The 17,802-nt window shown below is 41.6% G+C and overlaps 1 protein-coding gene across 3 annotated transcripts in view; it reads left to right on the forward strand.

Moving 5' to 3' along the window:
* LOC132379049 (elongation of very long chain fatty acids protein 5-like) overlaps nucleotides 1-17,802 on the forward strand; it is a 43,164-nt gene that overhangs the window by 21,693 nt on the left and 3,669 nt on the right. The window contains exon 2 of one of the 3 annotated variants that reach the window (XM_059946540.1): nucleotides 12,267-12,331. The exons of the other annotated variants lie outside the window; for them this stretch is intronic. Coding sequence (XP_059802523.1) covers nucleotides 12,311-12,331 — 21 coding nt within the window. The 5' untranslated portion in view covers nucleotides 12,267-12,310. The remainder of the gene's footprint in view (nucleotides 1-12,266; nucleotides 12,332-17,802) is intronic. 3 annotated transcript variants of the gene reach the window in all.

Genomic DNA, 17,802 nt, shown 5'->3' on the forward strand with positions numbered 1-17,802 from the left:
TTGCACTATTTAAATTTTATATACAGGTTTCCCCCGCTATCCGAACGTAGAGCATTCATTCCTATGAAACCGTTCGTAAGCCGAAATGTCGTTAAGCGAAGAAGCAATTACCATTAATTTATATGGGAAAAATTTTTGAGTGTTTCCAGACCCAAAAATTATCCACCCAATCATACCAAATAGCACATAAAACCTAAAATAACTTGAACATATAGTAAAAGCAGGAATGATATGATAAAGACACAGCTATATAAGGTAGAAATATTGTATGTACAGTAAACACAAAGTACACTGCAGATGCAGTGGTCAAATCAAGACGTACAAAAAAGCTGGACGAACTCAGCAGATTGAGCAGCATCCGTTGAAAGAAGCAGTCAACGTTTCGGAACGTTGACTGCTTCTTTCAACGGATGTTGCCTGATCTGCTGAGTTCATCCAGCTTTTTTGTATGTCTTGTATGCACAGTTTCACTTATCAAAATCAGGAAGACAGTGAGCCAAAATCGATTTGGAGAAAAAAAATCGGCACGTACACGCATGCACACACAACTGCCCGCACAAGGTTTCACAGTCATGGTAGTCTTTCTCGGGGTAAACACACATAAAGCAGGTGAAGCAGGTGTTTTTTTTTCGTAAAAGTGAAAATCCTCTTTGGTTAGTGAAAACAGGTACTAATGTAGGCCTTTCGTAGCAGTGAGCTGTCGAAAAGCGAATGTTCGAAAAACGGGGGCCACCTGTACATGTATATTTCTTAATAGAATTGACATCTTCATCATCAGGGCAGCATGGTAGCATGAAGGTTAGCACAACACTGCAAGCAACCGCTACTGTCTCTACGGAGTTTGTATGTTCTCCCCGAGACCATGTAGGTTTCCTCTGAGTGCTCAGGTTTCCTCCCAAGTGTCTAAAGATGTACTGGTCAGTAGGTTAATTGGTCATTTTTTACTCTCCTGTGATTTGGCTAGGGTTAAATGGGGGGGGGGGTGTTGTGGGGTGCTGAGCAGCTGAAACTCCATAACTACAGTAAATAAATAAAATCATCGTGTGGTGTGTCGTGTGACATGGGCAATCATGGACTGTGATTGTTCTTCGCAAATTTTTCCAACAGAAGTGCTTTGCCATTGCCTTCTTCTGGGCAGTGTCTTTACAAACGAGAGAATCTGCAGATGCTGGAAATCCAAGCAACACATACAGAATTTCAGAGGAACTCAGCAGGCCAGGCAGCATCATCAATGGAAAAGAGTACAGTTGACATTTTTCGGGCTGAGACCCTTCATCAGGATTGATGAAAGATCTCGGCCCGAAAAGTTGACTGTACTCTTTTTTCATAGATGCTGCCTGCCCTGCTGAGTTCCTCTAAAATTCTGTATGTGTTGCAGTGTCTTTAGAAGATGGGTAACCCTAGCCAATATCAATACTCTTCAGCTATTGTCTGCTTGGTGTCAGTGGTCACATAACCTGGAATTGTGATATGCACCAGCTGCTCATATGACCATCTATCACCTTCTCCCAGGGTTTCATGTGACCCTGATCAGGGGGTCAAGCAGGTACTGCATCTTGCCCAAGGGTGACCTGCAGGTTAGCAGAGGGAAGGGGTGCCTTACACCTCCTTTGGTAGAAATGTATCTCCACCCCACCACCCAATAGAGGCTCTGGTGATAAACCCAACTCTGATTCTGATTCTCCCGCTGATGTCCGACAGAACTTTGTTAGCTTTTTGTTCCTTTCTGCAGCACCTGCCATCCCTCCTGTGATTCCAGTCGTTTTGCTAATTGGTTTCTGCCTTTGGGTACTCTCTACAGCAATGGAAACCAAGTGTGCAGTTGGGGGTGAAATATGACCATGGATGAATATCACAGTGAAGCAATTGCTTTTGTTTAAAAAAAGTCTTACCTAGCTACTGACAAATCCACTGTAGCCCTGGAACTGGAGTTGTACTGTCTGCATGACCAGCTCAGCTGCTACACCCCACTATAGTAATGCCATACACTCTCCAGTACACATCACATTACACATTAATGGGTGGCACAGTAGTGTAATGGTTAATGTAATGCTATTACATGCCAACTGCGACACAGTTCTTCTGCACGTCACTGTTGTAATACGTGGTTTACATGAGTTACTGTTGTCTTCCTGTCAGCTTGAACCAGTCTGGCCATTCTCCTCTGACCTCTCTCATTAACAAGGTATTTACACCCACAGCACTGCTGCTGAATTGAAGTTTTTTTTTGTTTTGCACACCATTCTCTGAAAACTCTAGAGACTGTTGTGTGTGATTGAGCAGATTCAGATGCTCGATCCAGCCTACCCAGTACCAACAATCATTCCACAGTCAAAGTCACTTATATCACATTCCTCCATTCTGATGCTTGGTCTGAACAACAACTGAATCTTCTGGCCATGTCTGCATGCTTTTGTAGATTGAGTTGCTGCCATATGATTGGCTGATGAGTTAATTGCATTAATGACCAGATGTGCAGGTGTACCTAATAAAGTGACCACTGAATGCATGTGTCACCATATACAAACTTGAGATTTATTTTCTTACAGTCACTTACAGAAAAATAAAAAAAAAACAGTAGAATTTATGAATATCTATACGTAAAGAATGGCTGACAGACAGCCAGTGGAAGTCAGTCACTCATTGTCTTTTCCACTGGCTGTTTATCAGTCTTAAAATTCTGATGAATTTAGAAGATCAGTAGGTGATCTGTCCCCATAACAGAACAGGGCTGAGAAAACTGGAATAATTGCATTCTAGCCCAGTGACCTGTGCCAGCGCAGAGGTTAGAGCATAATAATGTGCTCAGATATCCTGGCTGGAGATACGTAGTTACCACCTATTACATCTAATTACTTCCTACATACAAATAGTTGTGTGTCTGTGTGTGTCCGCGTGTCTGTCTGTTGTATAATTGTCTGTCACTGTAACTGGATCATGCTCAGCTGTGGTGCATCCTCTAGCTGCATATCTTCCAGAAAAATCCACCATTAAAGAATTATGACTTGAGTGTCATACCAGGTGGTACCAGCTGTAGATACAAACCCAAGGGAATCAGCACCAGCATCAACGGCAGAGGAGAGAGAAGCAAGGGCAGACAGCAAGCTCTATGAATGTATTTGTGGCTCATTTAATCTCTGTGGTATCTCATTATTTTCAGAGACTATTCTCTGACAATCCTCACCTTGGCATGGTGGCGAGGCTTGTGTGTTCCTGAGATACTGTGAGTGATGTTGCCTGGACTTCCGCCACCTGGCTTTTCACTCAAAGTAGGGTCACCCTTGCCGGTAGGGTCAAGGGAGAGGTTCCAGACAGAAAGCGAACCAGCGAAGACCTCAGAAGTGGAGCTGGCAGAAGATGATGACACAGCACAATGGCAGTGAAGACGGAGGAAGGCTGCAGCCCGGAGGGGTCCCCGTTACCTTGCACTCCATGCCACTGGACCCCAACCCTGATCTGTCAAGGACCGTGTGATACATCAGTCTCTGCACAATAAACAAAGTCACGCACAGGTGTTCTCCATTTATGGAATCCACCTTTATATCCCAATTGCGTAGATACCGGATTGGCCTCTACGGCCATTTGAGGTCCTCAGAACACACCAATAGACAACTCCTTGGAGCAGGGATCTCAAGATCTGGTATTTTATTGACTACTGATCTTTTTGAAAAAAGAACTTAGATTTGTTTATTTACCACACTATTTTATTCATGATGTTGTAAGGAAAAACATTTCTTTAAACAGAAATATCATCACTGTTTCTATTTTCTTCCACTCTGAGCTCTTAAATCCACATTGTGTGACTTCATGGGAAGCCACTTCTCTAGTTAATGAGAGTAGCTACATTTTGAATTAATTCAATTATGATTTAGAATCTCTTCTTCCCCCCCCCCCCTCCATACTTTGTGAATTACAGTTGAGACATCCAATTAGCAATGTTTTAGCATGGGGTACATCTGGTATTTTCAGGGGGTCTTCATTAAGGGTTTTTAAGCCACAGCCCATTTCGCTTTTCACTCTGGTGGAAGGTTATCTGGCACTGTTATAATAAAAAAAAAATCGCAGTTCTGATTTGTATTTCTCAATTCACATGCTTCATAAAATAAAATTATCTGGTCATTATCACATGGCTGTTTGTAAGAACTTGCTGTGCGCAATTTGGTAGCAATGTTTCCTAATAACGTCGGTAACTGCACTTTAGAAGAATGTTATGGGCTGAGGGAGTTCCTGAGTGTGTGTTTAATGCACCATTTAGTGTGAAATCTTTTATCCTACATGGTAGGTGTTAGCTATTTGCTTCCCTGTGTAAATACCGCTAATCTTCAGAGTTATTCATATCAAACTCTTAGCAAGTCTACTTTTGATATATTTAGCAGCGTTAAGTAAGATTTGTTACCACTGCATTATTTATCACAGCTGTGCCAGTGATTACTTTCAAACTTGACCTGTTCCTTATTAAACTTTATTTAAAAGTGTATTAAGATCAGCATTAGTTTTCGTGACTGAGTGTTTTTCTTTTAATTATTATTCCTGCTGTTATATTTGACAAAAAGCACTCCTGTATACTGTTTATATGCCTATTTGCTATTTTCCCACTTGGATAATAATGTACATGAATGATTCATGCCGAACATACATAATGCATAATTAAATCACAGTTTGATGGAGTGGAATTTATTAATTGTGAAGACGCATGTGTTTCTGTAATACACTAATTTATTTCGATAGTTTTTATTGCTACGTTGCTCACTCAGCCGTAATCAGCTACTCTGAGTTACTAAGTAGCAGTTGCACATTGTTGTAACAAATTATCTACAGGAACATGCTAAACACAGACAGGGACTGTTAAAGATACAGATTGGAATAATATGTTTCTTAAGAAAACTTATCAAATTAATTACAGTAATGGTGGCAACTTGATCATTTATCCTCGGCTGTCAAAAGTAAATTTTGATGGATTAACGAGGCTGACAGATTACAGATTGTGTATGAAATTCGTGTCAATTATAAATAATGGGTTGTGTTAACAATGCAAGCAGAACTAGAAACATTTATATCAATTAGCAACCTTCTTTTGCTTTTAGCCGGCTGATGAACAAGAAATGTATTTTAAATTTGGATTCTTCCACGCTAAATGATGTGGCCGCTGCCGGGATGCTTGAGTGCGAGTGTGCGGTGGTTTTGTCAGATGTGGTTTCCTTTTGAGGTATCAAGTACTGAGGTGGAAATGTTCTGTATACTGTGTGTCTGAGATAATTTTACGGGAATGAAATGCTTGGAAGGGTGACGGCTTTAAAACAGTGCCCCCCAGTGGCTCTGTATAAAATTGCCATCCATTGTACTCCAGACCAGCATGGTCGGTACTAAAGGTGGCTGGTCCCACTGTGGTAACAGTAAGTGTGCTACAATATTCCTCAAGAATATTAAACAAATAAATTCATAGATATACGTGACTGGTACTTCGTCTACCTAATATAGTGCCCACTGGGTGTATGTACACAGTTTTCTGCTGCTGTAGTCTATTCACTTCAAGGTTCAACATGTGTGTTTGAAGATGCTCTTCTGCACACTACTGTTGCATTGTGTGGCCATATGAGATGCTGTCAACTTCCTGTCAGCTTGAACCAGTCTGGCCATTCTCCTTTGACCTCTCTCCTTAACAAGACATTTTCACCCACAGAACTGCTGCTCACCGGATGTTTTTTTGTTTTTCACACCATTTATGCATAAAAAATCCCTGGAGATCAGCAGTTTTTGGCCTCAACAATCATTGCACAAAGTCACTTAGATCACGGTTCCTCCTCATTCTGATGTTTGAGGTGAACAGCAATTATACCTCTTGATTATGTCTGCATGCTTTTATGCATTGAGTTGCAGCTACATGATTGGCTGATTAACATTATTTCATTTGATTATATATATGTGCAGATAAACTTGATGACAATTAGATGCAATATTTGCATTAATGGGCAGGTGTACTTAAAGAAGTGGCCATTCAGTGTAGCTATATTCTATTCTGGAATTTTATTAATGTTTCTTGAAAGTGACATGAGGGTTAGAGATGACCACAATGCCCAACACTATACCTCCTGACTTGAATGTATGAAATAGCCTGAGTGAGAACATTGGTGCCTATGAACCATTCCGGCAGAAGACTGCAAAGTCAGCAGCAGTAAAGCAATGCCACCAACAAAAATCCCAGTTAAAAATCACAGTCCCATAAATTCTGAAATAAGATGTTTAGAGGTGAACTCTTCCGAGAACTGCTGCCCATGTAAGCTGGTAGAATATCCCTTAATACATTTTGAGTGCACATTCAGTTGAAAGTAAATAAATTTTACCTCAGAATTCAAAGTTCAAAGTAAATTTATTATCTGGTATGTACTGTATATGTCACCCGACATTAATTTATTTGCAGGCATTCACAATAGAACTAAGAAATACAATGGGATCAATGAAAAACTACACACAAATGGACTGACAAAGAATTATACTAAAAGTAATCTGAACTATTATAAAACTACTCATAGAGCTTTCAAAGAATAGAATATGATATTTTATCCCATACGTTTGATTTGTATGGCAGATAAATTCAGCCACAGTATTTATTGATGGGTGTGCAATATTTAACAGCACTGCCTTCATACATTGGAGCATTAAGCAATCAGATTCTGACAGTGGTATTAATGCCTCCAGTGATAGAGAGTTGGCCATTTCGAGGGCTAGGTTCATTATCAAATATTCAATCAGTAATTTGGTTTTTAATATTATAAAAGTTTTCAATTCAGGTATTTTTATATGGAAGAAATATATTTGTTAGATGGAAACTTTGAATTGGATAAAGGAGAAAATTAATGCTTGATGTTGATTTGTTATATATTCTTTCTTTCAAGGCTTTGGCATCTATTTTAGTTTTTAACTAACCGTGAGGGGCCCAGATGCATCATAAGGAAAAACGGAAATGCATTGTTCATAAAAAAAACTTTTAGCTTCATTTCACTCCCTACTATTTCATTCACTGTGTCATTTTCCCTCTCACCCTCTTTCTCTCTTTTTTCTTTATATTTATATGGTTTTAGATGCTGAGTAATAATGCAGTAAATCTGGTGTCATTTCCTAGGCACAGACACTCCATGTTTATGAATGGCTGGCAGACACTCGTAAACCACACATAGAGTGTTACACAGTCCGATAGAGAGATATAAACATTTGACATTGGCCATCTTGTCTAAATCTGTTTGATAAATTCAACCTTCTCCAGAAATCTTTTTCCTGAGGCTATTGATTTCAGAAGGATACCAGAATATGATACATTTACTGAGTTAGTATTGGACGCACTGTTACATAGTTATATTGCTAACGGCTCCCTTGTTCCCCATACACTTAAAAAATAGTTTAATTTTAGACTTTAGTAATGTTGTGGCAATGTGTTTCTTTTGTTCCCTTTCTAAACAACAGTCACATTTGATTTATTCCTAATGTACTCTTTAGAATAATACCATCCATTTTATAGATTTGAACTGCAGCTTGCATTGTGAGCATATTTTCCACTGTAATAAATGTTGTTTGAGAAAATTATAATGTTGAATATTACATGTGTAAAATAAGTAGATTTGAATAAAACACATGGATTTGATGTTTTTGGATTGCTTTTGAATAATTTGAAATTCAAATGCAGCCACAATATCCTAAAGTGCCATTGGACGTGTAATGAAGGTGAACGCCTCCAGGCCTCCAGCTGAATATTTACTTTGAGATGAAGTAATTTTTCTCCCCTTGCACTGGGCTGCTGCTCTACATCTTGCTGGATGGACAGTCTGCTCCTAAAGGAGAGGGTCCAGAGGAGGTTTGTGAGAAAGATCCCAGGAATGAAGGGGTTAAGGTATGGGAGCGCTTGATGGCTCTGAGCCTGTACTCACTGGAGTTTGGGAGAATCGAGTGGGGAGGATCTCATTGAAACCTATCGAATATTGAAAGAGACAATGAATTCCATAGATTCAGCGCCCTTTAGCTAAAGAAATTTCTCCTCATTTCCATTCTAAAGGAATGTCCTTCTATTCTGAGACTGTGTCCTCTGGTCCTAGACTGCCCGACTATAGGAAACATCCTCTCCACGTCCATTCTATTAAGGCCTTTCAATAAAACAGAGAGCCTGTCATTTTGTGTAACTGATTCATATTCCTTTTCACATCTCTGCATCCCTCTCTTGTAGTGTTTATCATCTGCACTTGTCTATTTGTGGCATCTGCCTCCCGTTTGACACTGATTTTGCTTTTTTTTAACCTCAAATGTAGGGTGGGGTGGTGGAGAGATAGCTCTACCAAAGGAGATGTAGGGCACTCCTTCCCTCCGCCAGCCTGCAAGTTACCCTTGGACAAGGCTCTGTCCCCCCTATCAGGGTCATGTAAAGCCATGGGAGCAGATGGTGGATAGCTGTACGAGCAGCTGGTGCATATCACTGCGACCACTGATGCCAGGCCAACAATCTCTGAGGGGTATTGATAATGCCAGGGGTCACCCGTCTTGTAAAGACACTGCCCAGAAGAAGGCAATGGCAAACCTCTTCTGTAGAAAAATTTGCCAAGAACAGTCATGGGCTTTGTACCCTGAGCACCCACGTCATATGACGTGGCCCATAATGTTGATGGTGATTGGGATGGTTGGACAGGCTGGGACTTCTTCCTTGGAGTGTAGGAGACTGAGAAGTGTAATCTGAGAGGTGTATAAAATCATGAGAAGCACAGACAGGGTGAAAGCATTTGGTCTTTTTCTCAAGGTTAGGGAATGAAGAACCAGAGGGCAGAGGTTAAAGGTGAGATGGGAAAGATTTTATATGAATCTGAGGGACAACTTTTTACACAGTGCTTGGTATGTACATGGAATGAGTTGCCAGAGGAAGTGGTTAGGGCAGGTTCAATTTCTGATGGATTCTGGCATTTAAATCCTAGGTTCTTTTACAAGTCAGGAACGAGGCATAAAATGTGTTGCTTCACGATCGTTTTATTAAAAATTGATAAAATAAAGGAGGCAGGAGCAGAGGGCTTAAAGATAAGAGACTAAAAAGAGTGAAACGGCACTGATTTGTGCTCAGCTATTTTATATCCAAAGATAAGAAAAAATTCCATTCAAGTTTAGATGAGTATTAGCCAATTAGAAAGCACTTATTTAATACTACAATGCCAAGTTAACCAATGAGAAAACATTTAATCACTTAATGCAGAACAAAGAAGCTTCCTGGGTTTTCCAGAATTATGCTTTTTATAAAAATTAAGAGCACATTAAACTGTTATGTGCATGCTTTTGTCACCATAGTACGCAGCTACTTGTATATAAATAATTTTATAAAATACAAACATAATTATTTGTTAAGCTGCAATGATAAAAGCAATTAAACAATTTAATCTAAGAGTTAAACAATCAGCTCCAGCATTCCTTTATGATTTTGTCAGTTTATGTCTTGTTGATGTGGATGAGAGAGAAGGTGCAGGCAAGGAGAGTGGGTACTCCAATTGCAAAATAATGCAGCACGTGAAGGATGATTGAGGATAATACTGACGGGTAATTAGAGGCTTCGTCTGGAGTGCGTAGTTAAAACCAAGGAACAAAGTCTGGAATATGGTGGGTTGTGGTGGATGAGCGGCTGAGCTGGAAGGAAATGGGATTAGTAAAGAATTAGTGTAGATGGCTGTTTAATAGTTTAGTAGTTCACATGTATTTCATAGTTCATTGGGAAGACCGATGGTGAGGGAGCTGCTTTGCCTCAGTTGTGGCGAGGACTAGGCCGAGGCTGAAGCTGCAGGGTCAGCTGTGGCAGTCGCACATGGGAGGAGACGTGGAGGCAGTGTTGCCCTCTGCAGTCGCTCGGTGCTGCCCTCCAGTGTTCGCTCAATGGAAGAACATGCTCGACCAGGATAATTCATCATCAATCTCGTCCTGCCACACAGGGACTTGGGCAATATTATTATTATTTTTTTCTTTTTGTAACCATATGGGCTATTTGTGCTACGTGCAGTGTGCTGTTACTAATGTGTTTTGCACCTTAGCCCGGGAAGAACATGGTTTCATTTCGCTATACATATATGGTGGAATGATAATTAAACTTGAACATAAAGTTCATTGATTACATTCTTAGATTAAATTGTTTAATTTCTATTTTATTTGAAGTTTAACAACTGATTATCTGTTTGTATGTTATATAATTATTTATATACAAGTCACCAAAGATTCATGATTTAGGGTCTCGGCCTGAAATGTCGACTATTTATTCTTTTCAGTAGATGCCGCTTGACCTGCTGAGTTCCTCCAGCTCTTTGTATGTTACAGTGAACCGAAGGTTCTGTTTTTGTGTTGCATGACAATGATCTACTGATAGGAGACATTATTTCGGTCTTCTGAGAGATTGCAGACAGAACTTGGAGAACACTGAGCAGTATCAGGTTTCACACTGGAGAAATGGAGCCTGTTTCTTTCAAGGGGTTGGGAGCAAAGAGTTATAAAAGTTGTAGGTCAACACAGAAAGGCCCTTCGGCCCACGACATCCATGCTCATCTTTTTGCCGAACTGCACCAATCCTGTTTGGGTGCATTATGACTGTATCCCTTCATACCTTGTCTATTTAGATATCTGTATGAATGCCATTCAAACCTGGCAAATTGATCAGATTACACCATCTGCTCTGGCATTGCTACTGGTATTGTTCTTTTATTGTCACATGTACTGAGGGTCATTGAAATTGAATTTTACATCCATCCATACTGATCATTCCAAAACATAACTACTTTGAGGTATTCCAAGGGAAAAACAAAACAAAATGCAGAATATGATATTACTGTTACAGAGAAAATGTAGTGCTGCTAGACAATAATAAGATAAAAGAGTAGAATTAGGCCATTCAGCCCATTGTGTCTGCTCTGCCATTCGATCATGGCCAAGTTATTTTTCCTTTCAGCCCCATTCTCCTTCACATAACCTCAGATGCCAAGAAGCAGCCAACCTCTGCTTTAAATATTCCCAATGAATTGGCCTTCACAGCCGCCTGTGAATTCCACTGACCCTCCACCCTCTGGCCAGAGAAATTCCTTCTCAACCGTTGTGAAGTGTAGACTGTATGGACAAGACTTCACTTTTAACATAGAGCAACAGTGGGATGGAAGCTGTCTTTGGGGTCCCCTGGTGTGTGTTTTTCTCTGATTCCAGGTATTAATCACTCTGTGTAAATAAAATCTTACCCCTCAGATTCCTTTTAAAACTCCTTTCTCTAACCATAAACCTACACCCTCCTAATTTTGAAATAACCTCATTGGAAAGAGATGCTAATTGGAATATGATTAATTTTCATTGGCTGTTTCCATGAGATGTGTCAGTTCCAACGCCCCCCCCCCCCCCCACACACACACACACATACACACACAAACAAAATACCTGGAGAAGTATATCATGGACAGGTATGTGGATAGGAAAGGTTTAGAGGGATATGGCCCAAATGGGACCAGCTCATGTCAGCAGGGATGAGTTGGGCCAAAGGGCCTGGCTCATTGCTTTATGACTCTGTAACTTCAACTGGCAACTGAGAAGCATTGAGGCTTCATTGTCCATTTATTGTCCATCCTCTAATCCCACTTCATTGGAGGATTTTCTGCCATTAGTTAGTCTTAATGACAGGGACGGAAGTGTTGCTGTTACTGATTCGGGATATACAGTTAGTGGCCATTTTAGTAGCTACCTCTTGTACCTGATAAAGTGGCTACTGAGTGTATGTTTGTGGTCTTCTGCTGCTGTCGCCCGTCCACTTCAAGGTTCGATGTGCTGTGCATTTAAAGTTGCTCTTCTGCGCACCACTGTTGTAACGCGTGATTACTTCAGTTACTGTCAGCTTGAACCAGTCTGGCCATTCTCCTCTGAGCTCTCTCATTAACAAGGCATTTTCACTGATGGAACTGATGCTCTCTGGATTTTTTTTTTGTTTTTCGCCCTGTTCTCTGAGAACTCTAGACACTGTTGTGCATAAAAATCCCAGGAGATCAGTTTCTGAGATACTCAAACCACCCCATCTGGCACCAACAATCGTCCACAGTCAAAATCACTTGGATCCATTTGTTCCCCCCCCCCTTTGTGATACTTGTTCGGATCAACCAAAACTCTTGACCATGTCTGCATGGTCTTATGCACTGAGTTGCTGCCACATGATTGGCTGATTAGATATTTGCATTAATGACCAGGTGTACCTAATAAAGTGCCCACTGAGTGCATATACTTTGCTTCAACAGACTCCTAAGTGCACATACAAAGAAGGTGATGCCATGGAATACAGATGAAGAACACGCAATACCAGGCAATTACAGCTCCTCAGTTAAAAGCATAGCCAATATATTAGCCATTGAGGGATTAATAATTAATATCAAACCATTAATAATTTAATGTCAATTTCAAACATTAATTGCAGCTAAATTAGATACTATTAGCTTTAACAGCTTTGACTTGAGTATATATTCCCACAAATTTTAATGTGCTCTGAACTCTGATTTTGAAGACAAATATTAGATTTTGGATTTTTAGTCTAAAAACAGATTGAATGTGCTGTTGTTTTTATCTATTTTAAGATTTCAAGCAAATAGGTTAATACCTCTTAAATGTTATGGAAGAGAATGCTGCTCAGAAGTGTCAGTAATTTGTCAGCTGTGGCACCTCTGATTCCTGGAGAAATCTAGAGAGTTGCATGTGATCTTACTTTCATCTAATTGTAATCCAAATTATACCTCTACCCTCTGCTGTTAGATAGACACATGACTATACTGGGAGAGGTGGGATACAGATCACGTACACCCAAAAGTGATTTAGTTTAGACCATAAGACATAGGAGCAAAATTAGGCCATTTGGCCCATTGAGTCTGCTCCACCATAGCAACATAATCCCTCTCAACTCCATTCTCCTGCCTTCACCCTGTAACCTTTGACACCTTTACTGATCACCTTTACTTATCAACCTCTGCTTTAAATATATACGAAGATCTGACCTCCAGAGCAGACTGTGATGATGCATTCCACAGATTCACCACCCTCTGGCTAAAGAAATTCTTCCTCATCTCCCTTCTAAAGAGATATCCTTGTTTTCTGAGACTGTGCCCTCTGGTCCTAGACTCCTGCACTGTAGGAAACATCCTCTCCACGTTCACATTATCTAGGCCTTTCATTATTCAACAGGTTTCAATAAGTTCCTCATTCTTCTAAACTTCAGCGAGTACAAGACCAGGGTCATCAATATGACATCATGTACAGCACCGACATGGTGGCCAAAGAGCCTTTTCCTCTGCTGTAAAGTCCCATGTTCTGTGATATGCAGAGAGGGATTACTAAATATTGACCCATAATTGCGCTAGTTTTTCTCTGATTTTGGAAGCTAATAGTGGTTACAGTAACCTGAAGAATCCAGTCTCAGTTGTTGCAACCTAACATCATATTCTGATTCACTAATTACACATACAGAGAAATACATTATTTTTCCATCAACATCCAACACACCTAGGGGCATGTTGGGGGCGACCGGCAAGTATCGCCCCACATTCCGGCGCCAACGTGGCTCAGCAGGGTCACACAGAGCACAGCAAGCAGCAAAGCAACAACAGGGGCCCTTTCCTCCCAACCTCTCTCCCTCCCACGCACATGGACAGCCCTCCAACTCCAGGGTAGATCTGGATCGAACCTGTAAAACGCTGAATTTCAGTAGTGATTACAACAACCTCCTTGTCTCCATAGTCATTCACGCACCACCTGGGGCAGAAATAACAAGGATCTGTGCACGGCTGCGTCTGACAGTTTTAATTTGGAGGTGGGCGTTTTTGAGCAAGTGGAGAGGTGCTGTGAGTCACGGTGGAAGCTTGTTTGATGGGACTTGACTATGAGTTTGCAGATGAGTGCCCCGGAACTGTATTAATTTTGCATGCAAATTTTGTTCGTGCCAGGAAGAGTCCGCGTAAATCCTTTCCGAGCCCGCGTCACGGGCTACAATATGTTAAAGTGTCCAGTGCTGCTGTATATCTGCTGCCTTCTAGATCTTGCTTCCTGACAGCTGCTGCAACCTCCAGAGAGCCCTAATTTATTACCCCGATGCTTTCCTCCCCTGTAATGGATATGATATTACAGGAGATTGCATTATTGTTGTTATCTGGAGGTCACGGTGACTTTGTCCCGTGGCAAGAAAATAATACAGTGCTGCCTTCTCCACACTGAGTTCCCTGTGAGATCTGGGAAGGATGATACAAACACAATTAATTGACCGGGCTGGCATGTGCTCTTCTGTAACAATCTGTGGGGCAGAACAGGGCTGATTACCTTCAATGAGAAAACAGGCAGTGAGGCCATGTGCCCTGATGAAGGGTCTCGAGCCGAAATGTCGACTGTTCATTCCTTTCCTGACCGGCTGAGTTCCTGCGGCATTTTGTGTGTGTTACCAGTGAGGTCGTGTGGCAGTCGGTGCTGATGCCACACAGCTCTGGCCATCCAGGTTCGATCCCGACCTTGGGTACTGTCCAGCTGGAGCAATGCACACAAAATGCTGCAGGAATTCACCAGACCAGCCAGCATCCGTGGAGAGGAATAGACAGTCGACATGTCTGGCCGAGATTCATCAGGACTTGGCCCAAAATATCAGTTCTCTATTCCTCTACATAAATGCTGTCTCACCTGCTGAGTTCTTCCAGCATTTTGTGTGTGTTACTCTGGATTTCCAGCTTCTGCAGAATCTCTTGTGCTTATGTTAGTAGGTTAATTGACCTGTCCAGATGTCCCTAAGTGCAGGTGAATTGGAGGTAATTTTAAGGAGATAGAGTGTAACAACAGGCCCTTCAGCCTATCAAGTTTATGACAACCATCATCCTCCCTTTTACACTAGTCTTGCATTTATGCATTATTGATTCTCCCTGCGTTTTCAACATCTGGCCTCCAACTCTACCACTCTCCTGTGCATTCAGTCCACATTACAGAGGCTGGTTAACTACCAAACCATACCTCCTTTGGGCGGATCGGTAGAGGGTTCAAATGACATTTTATTGTTGCAGTTATTCTCGGAATCAGTCATGACATGCCACAGGATCGTCAAACCTATTTTCTAAATGGGCAGAAATCCAAAAATCTGGAATGCAAAGGGACTAGGGAGTCCTTGTGCAGAACACCCTAAAGGTTAACTTGTAGATTCAGTCTGTGGTGAGGAAGGCAAATGCCATGTTAGCATTCATTTCAAGAGGTTTGGAATACAAGAGCAAGGATGTGATGCTGAGGCTTTATAAAGTACTGGTGAGGCCTCACATTGAGTATTGTGAACAGATTTGGACCCCTCATCTTAGAAAAGTTGTGCTGGCATTGGAGAAGGTCCAGAGGAGATTCACAAGGATGATTCCAGGAATTAAAGGGTTATCATGCAAGGAACGTTTGATGGCTCTGGGTCTATACTCACTGGAATTCAGGAGGATGAAGGGGGATCTCATTGAAACCTTTTGAATGTTGAAAAGCCTAGACAGAGTAGATGTGGAAAAGATGTTTCCCATGGTGGGAGAGTCTAGGACAAGAGGGCACAGCCTCAGGATAGAGGGGTGCTCTTTCAAAACAGAGATGTGGAGAAATTTCTTTAGCCAAAGGGTGGTGAATTTGTGGAATTTGTTGACACATGCAGCTGTGGAGGCCATGTCGTTGGGTGTATTTAAGGCAGAGATTGATAGGTTCTTGATTGGACACAGCAAAAAAGGTTACAAGGAGTAGGCTGGCAACTGGGGTTGAGGAGGAGAAAAAAAGGATTAGCCATGATTGAATGACGGGGCAGACTTGATGGGCCAGGTGGCCTAATTCTGTTCTGATGTCTTATGGTCTTATTGACTGTAAGACATAATTGGGCCATTCAGTGCATTGAATCTGCTCCGCCATTCCATCATGGCTAATTTATTATCCCTCTCTACTCCATTCTTCTGCCTTCTTCCTGGAACTTTTGACACCCTTACTAATAAAGAACCTATCAACCTCTGTTTTAAAAATAGCCTATGACTTGGCCTCCATAGCCATCTGTGGCAATGAATTCCACAGATTCACCACCCTCTGGTTAAAGTAATTCCTCCTCATCTCTCTTCTAAAGAGATGCCCTTGTATTCTAAGACTGTGCCCTCTAGTCTTAGACTCCCCCATTAGAGGATACATACTCTCCTTGTACACTGTTTCAATATTTGATAGGTTTCAATAAGATCTTCGCTCATTCTACTAAACTCCAGCAAGTATAGATGATTAATTCAGTAACCTTTTCTTGCTAGTGTTCAGATGTCCCCGAAACCTTCCACAGGCTGACGAGCAGGGTCTAGAATCTGCTGAGTATGGAATTGCTGAGAGAGCTTTCTCCATGAGCTCTGTCCTCTATATGTGACCTGCTCTCCAGATCACCTCTATTATGTTTTATATCAATGCGGTGAATAAAACATTTGAAATTTCTGAATTTAACTAAAATAAAGAAATACATAGATTGATAGATACTTTATTGACCTGAAGGGAAATTACAGTAGCATATGATTATTTGGCACAGTAACGTAATGTTATTACAGTGCCAATGACCTTCAGTTTCCGCCACTGTCTATAAGCACGTGGATTTTCTCCAAGTACTCCGATGTTCTCCTATATTCTAAAGATACAGGATTAGAAGGTTAATTGGTCACATGGTTGTAATTGCACGATGTAGGCTTGTTGGATTGGAAGGGACTGTTACTGTGCCGTATCTCTAAAATAAAATTAATAAATCAATGACCGGGGCAACTTATCAGAAAGTTTGCTAGTGCCTGTTACACCACTGGCATTTAGGACAGCAGTGAAAATACTCCATCTCTGGCACTGTTCAGGGCTTCTTTCATCACGCCAGTAGCTCATTTCTCACTACTGTCAGTCAGGCAAGTCCCGGGTGGAGACTCAAGAATACCATCGTACAGATGTAGATTCTTCATTGCTGTTTCTGTATCACATTTGCTTTACCTTTCAGGGTTTTAGCCCTGAGCTGAACCCCCAAATCTGGAAGACCAGTGGATCACTCTCAGTTGAGCCTCTGCCCTTTGACCTGTTTGGCATGGGTGACCCCACCAAGTGCCGAAGCATGAAGCCCTGACTCCAGCCGACAGCTCCCTGGGTCATTGAGGCACGCAAGCCTCCAAACCCACAACAAGGTTGTGGTCCTTTTGGAAGTTTTTAGAATGCTAATAAGGGTAAATATCTATCGCCAATGACAATGTTGGTTTGAGTTCGTACTTGCTCATAGCTGCTTAGTCAGCTTCGCCCTACTTTCTGCTAGAAAGCTATTGTACTCCAATTTATTGCTTACCCAAGTGCCCTAGTTGGCAGAGTTCCCAGCCACTTCCTCCCCCCACCCTCACCCACTTTAGATTCTCCTTGTGCTTATTTTCCATGGTCAGCACACCCTCACTTTCGGCCCATCGGGTCTGTGCCGTCAATCCCACCAGCCCCATTTCCCCACTTACTTCTCTGCAGCCCATTTGATCACGCACGACCCCATCGCCACTAATTCTCCTACCTACCTACGCCAGCCCGCATGGCTTTAGATTGTGGGAGAAAGCAGGGAAGCTCACAATGTTGCAGATGGAGCATGCAAACTCCACCCAGACAGCATTGAAGGTGAGAACTGCATCTGAGTCGCTGGTGCTGTGAGGCATCAGTTCTACTTGTGTGACACCATGATGAGGTACTATTGCTCTCCCCTCCCCTTTCAGCATTCCGAAGGGACCATTCCCTCTCTGATTCCCCCGTTTACTCTTCCATCTCTACCGG

The sequence above is a fragment of the Hypanus sabinus genome, chromosome 21, assembly GCF_030144855.1.
Source record: "Hypanus sabinus isolate sHypSab1 chromosome 21, sHypSab1.hap1, whole genome shotgun sequence".
Classification (NCBI taxonomy): domain Eukaryota; kingdom Metazoa; phylum Chordata; class Chondrichthyes; order Myliobatiformes; family Dasyatidae; genus Hypanus; species Hypanus sabinus.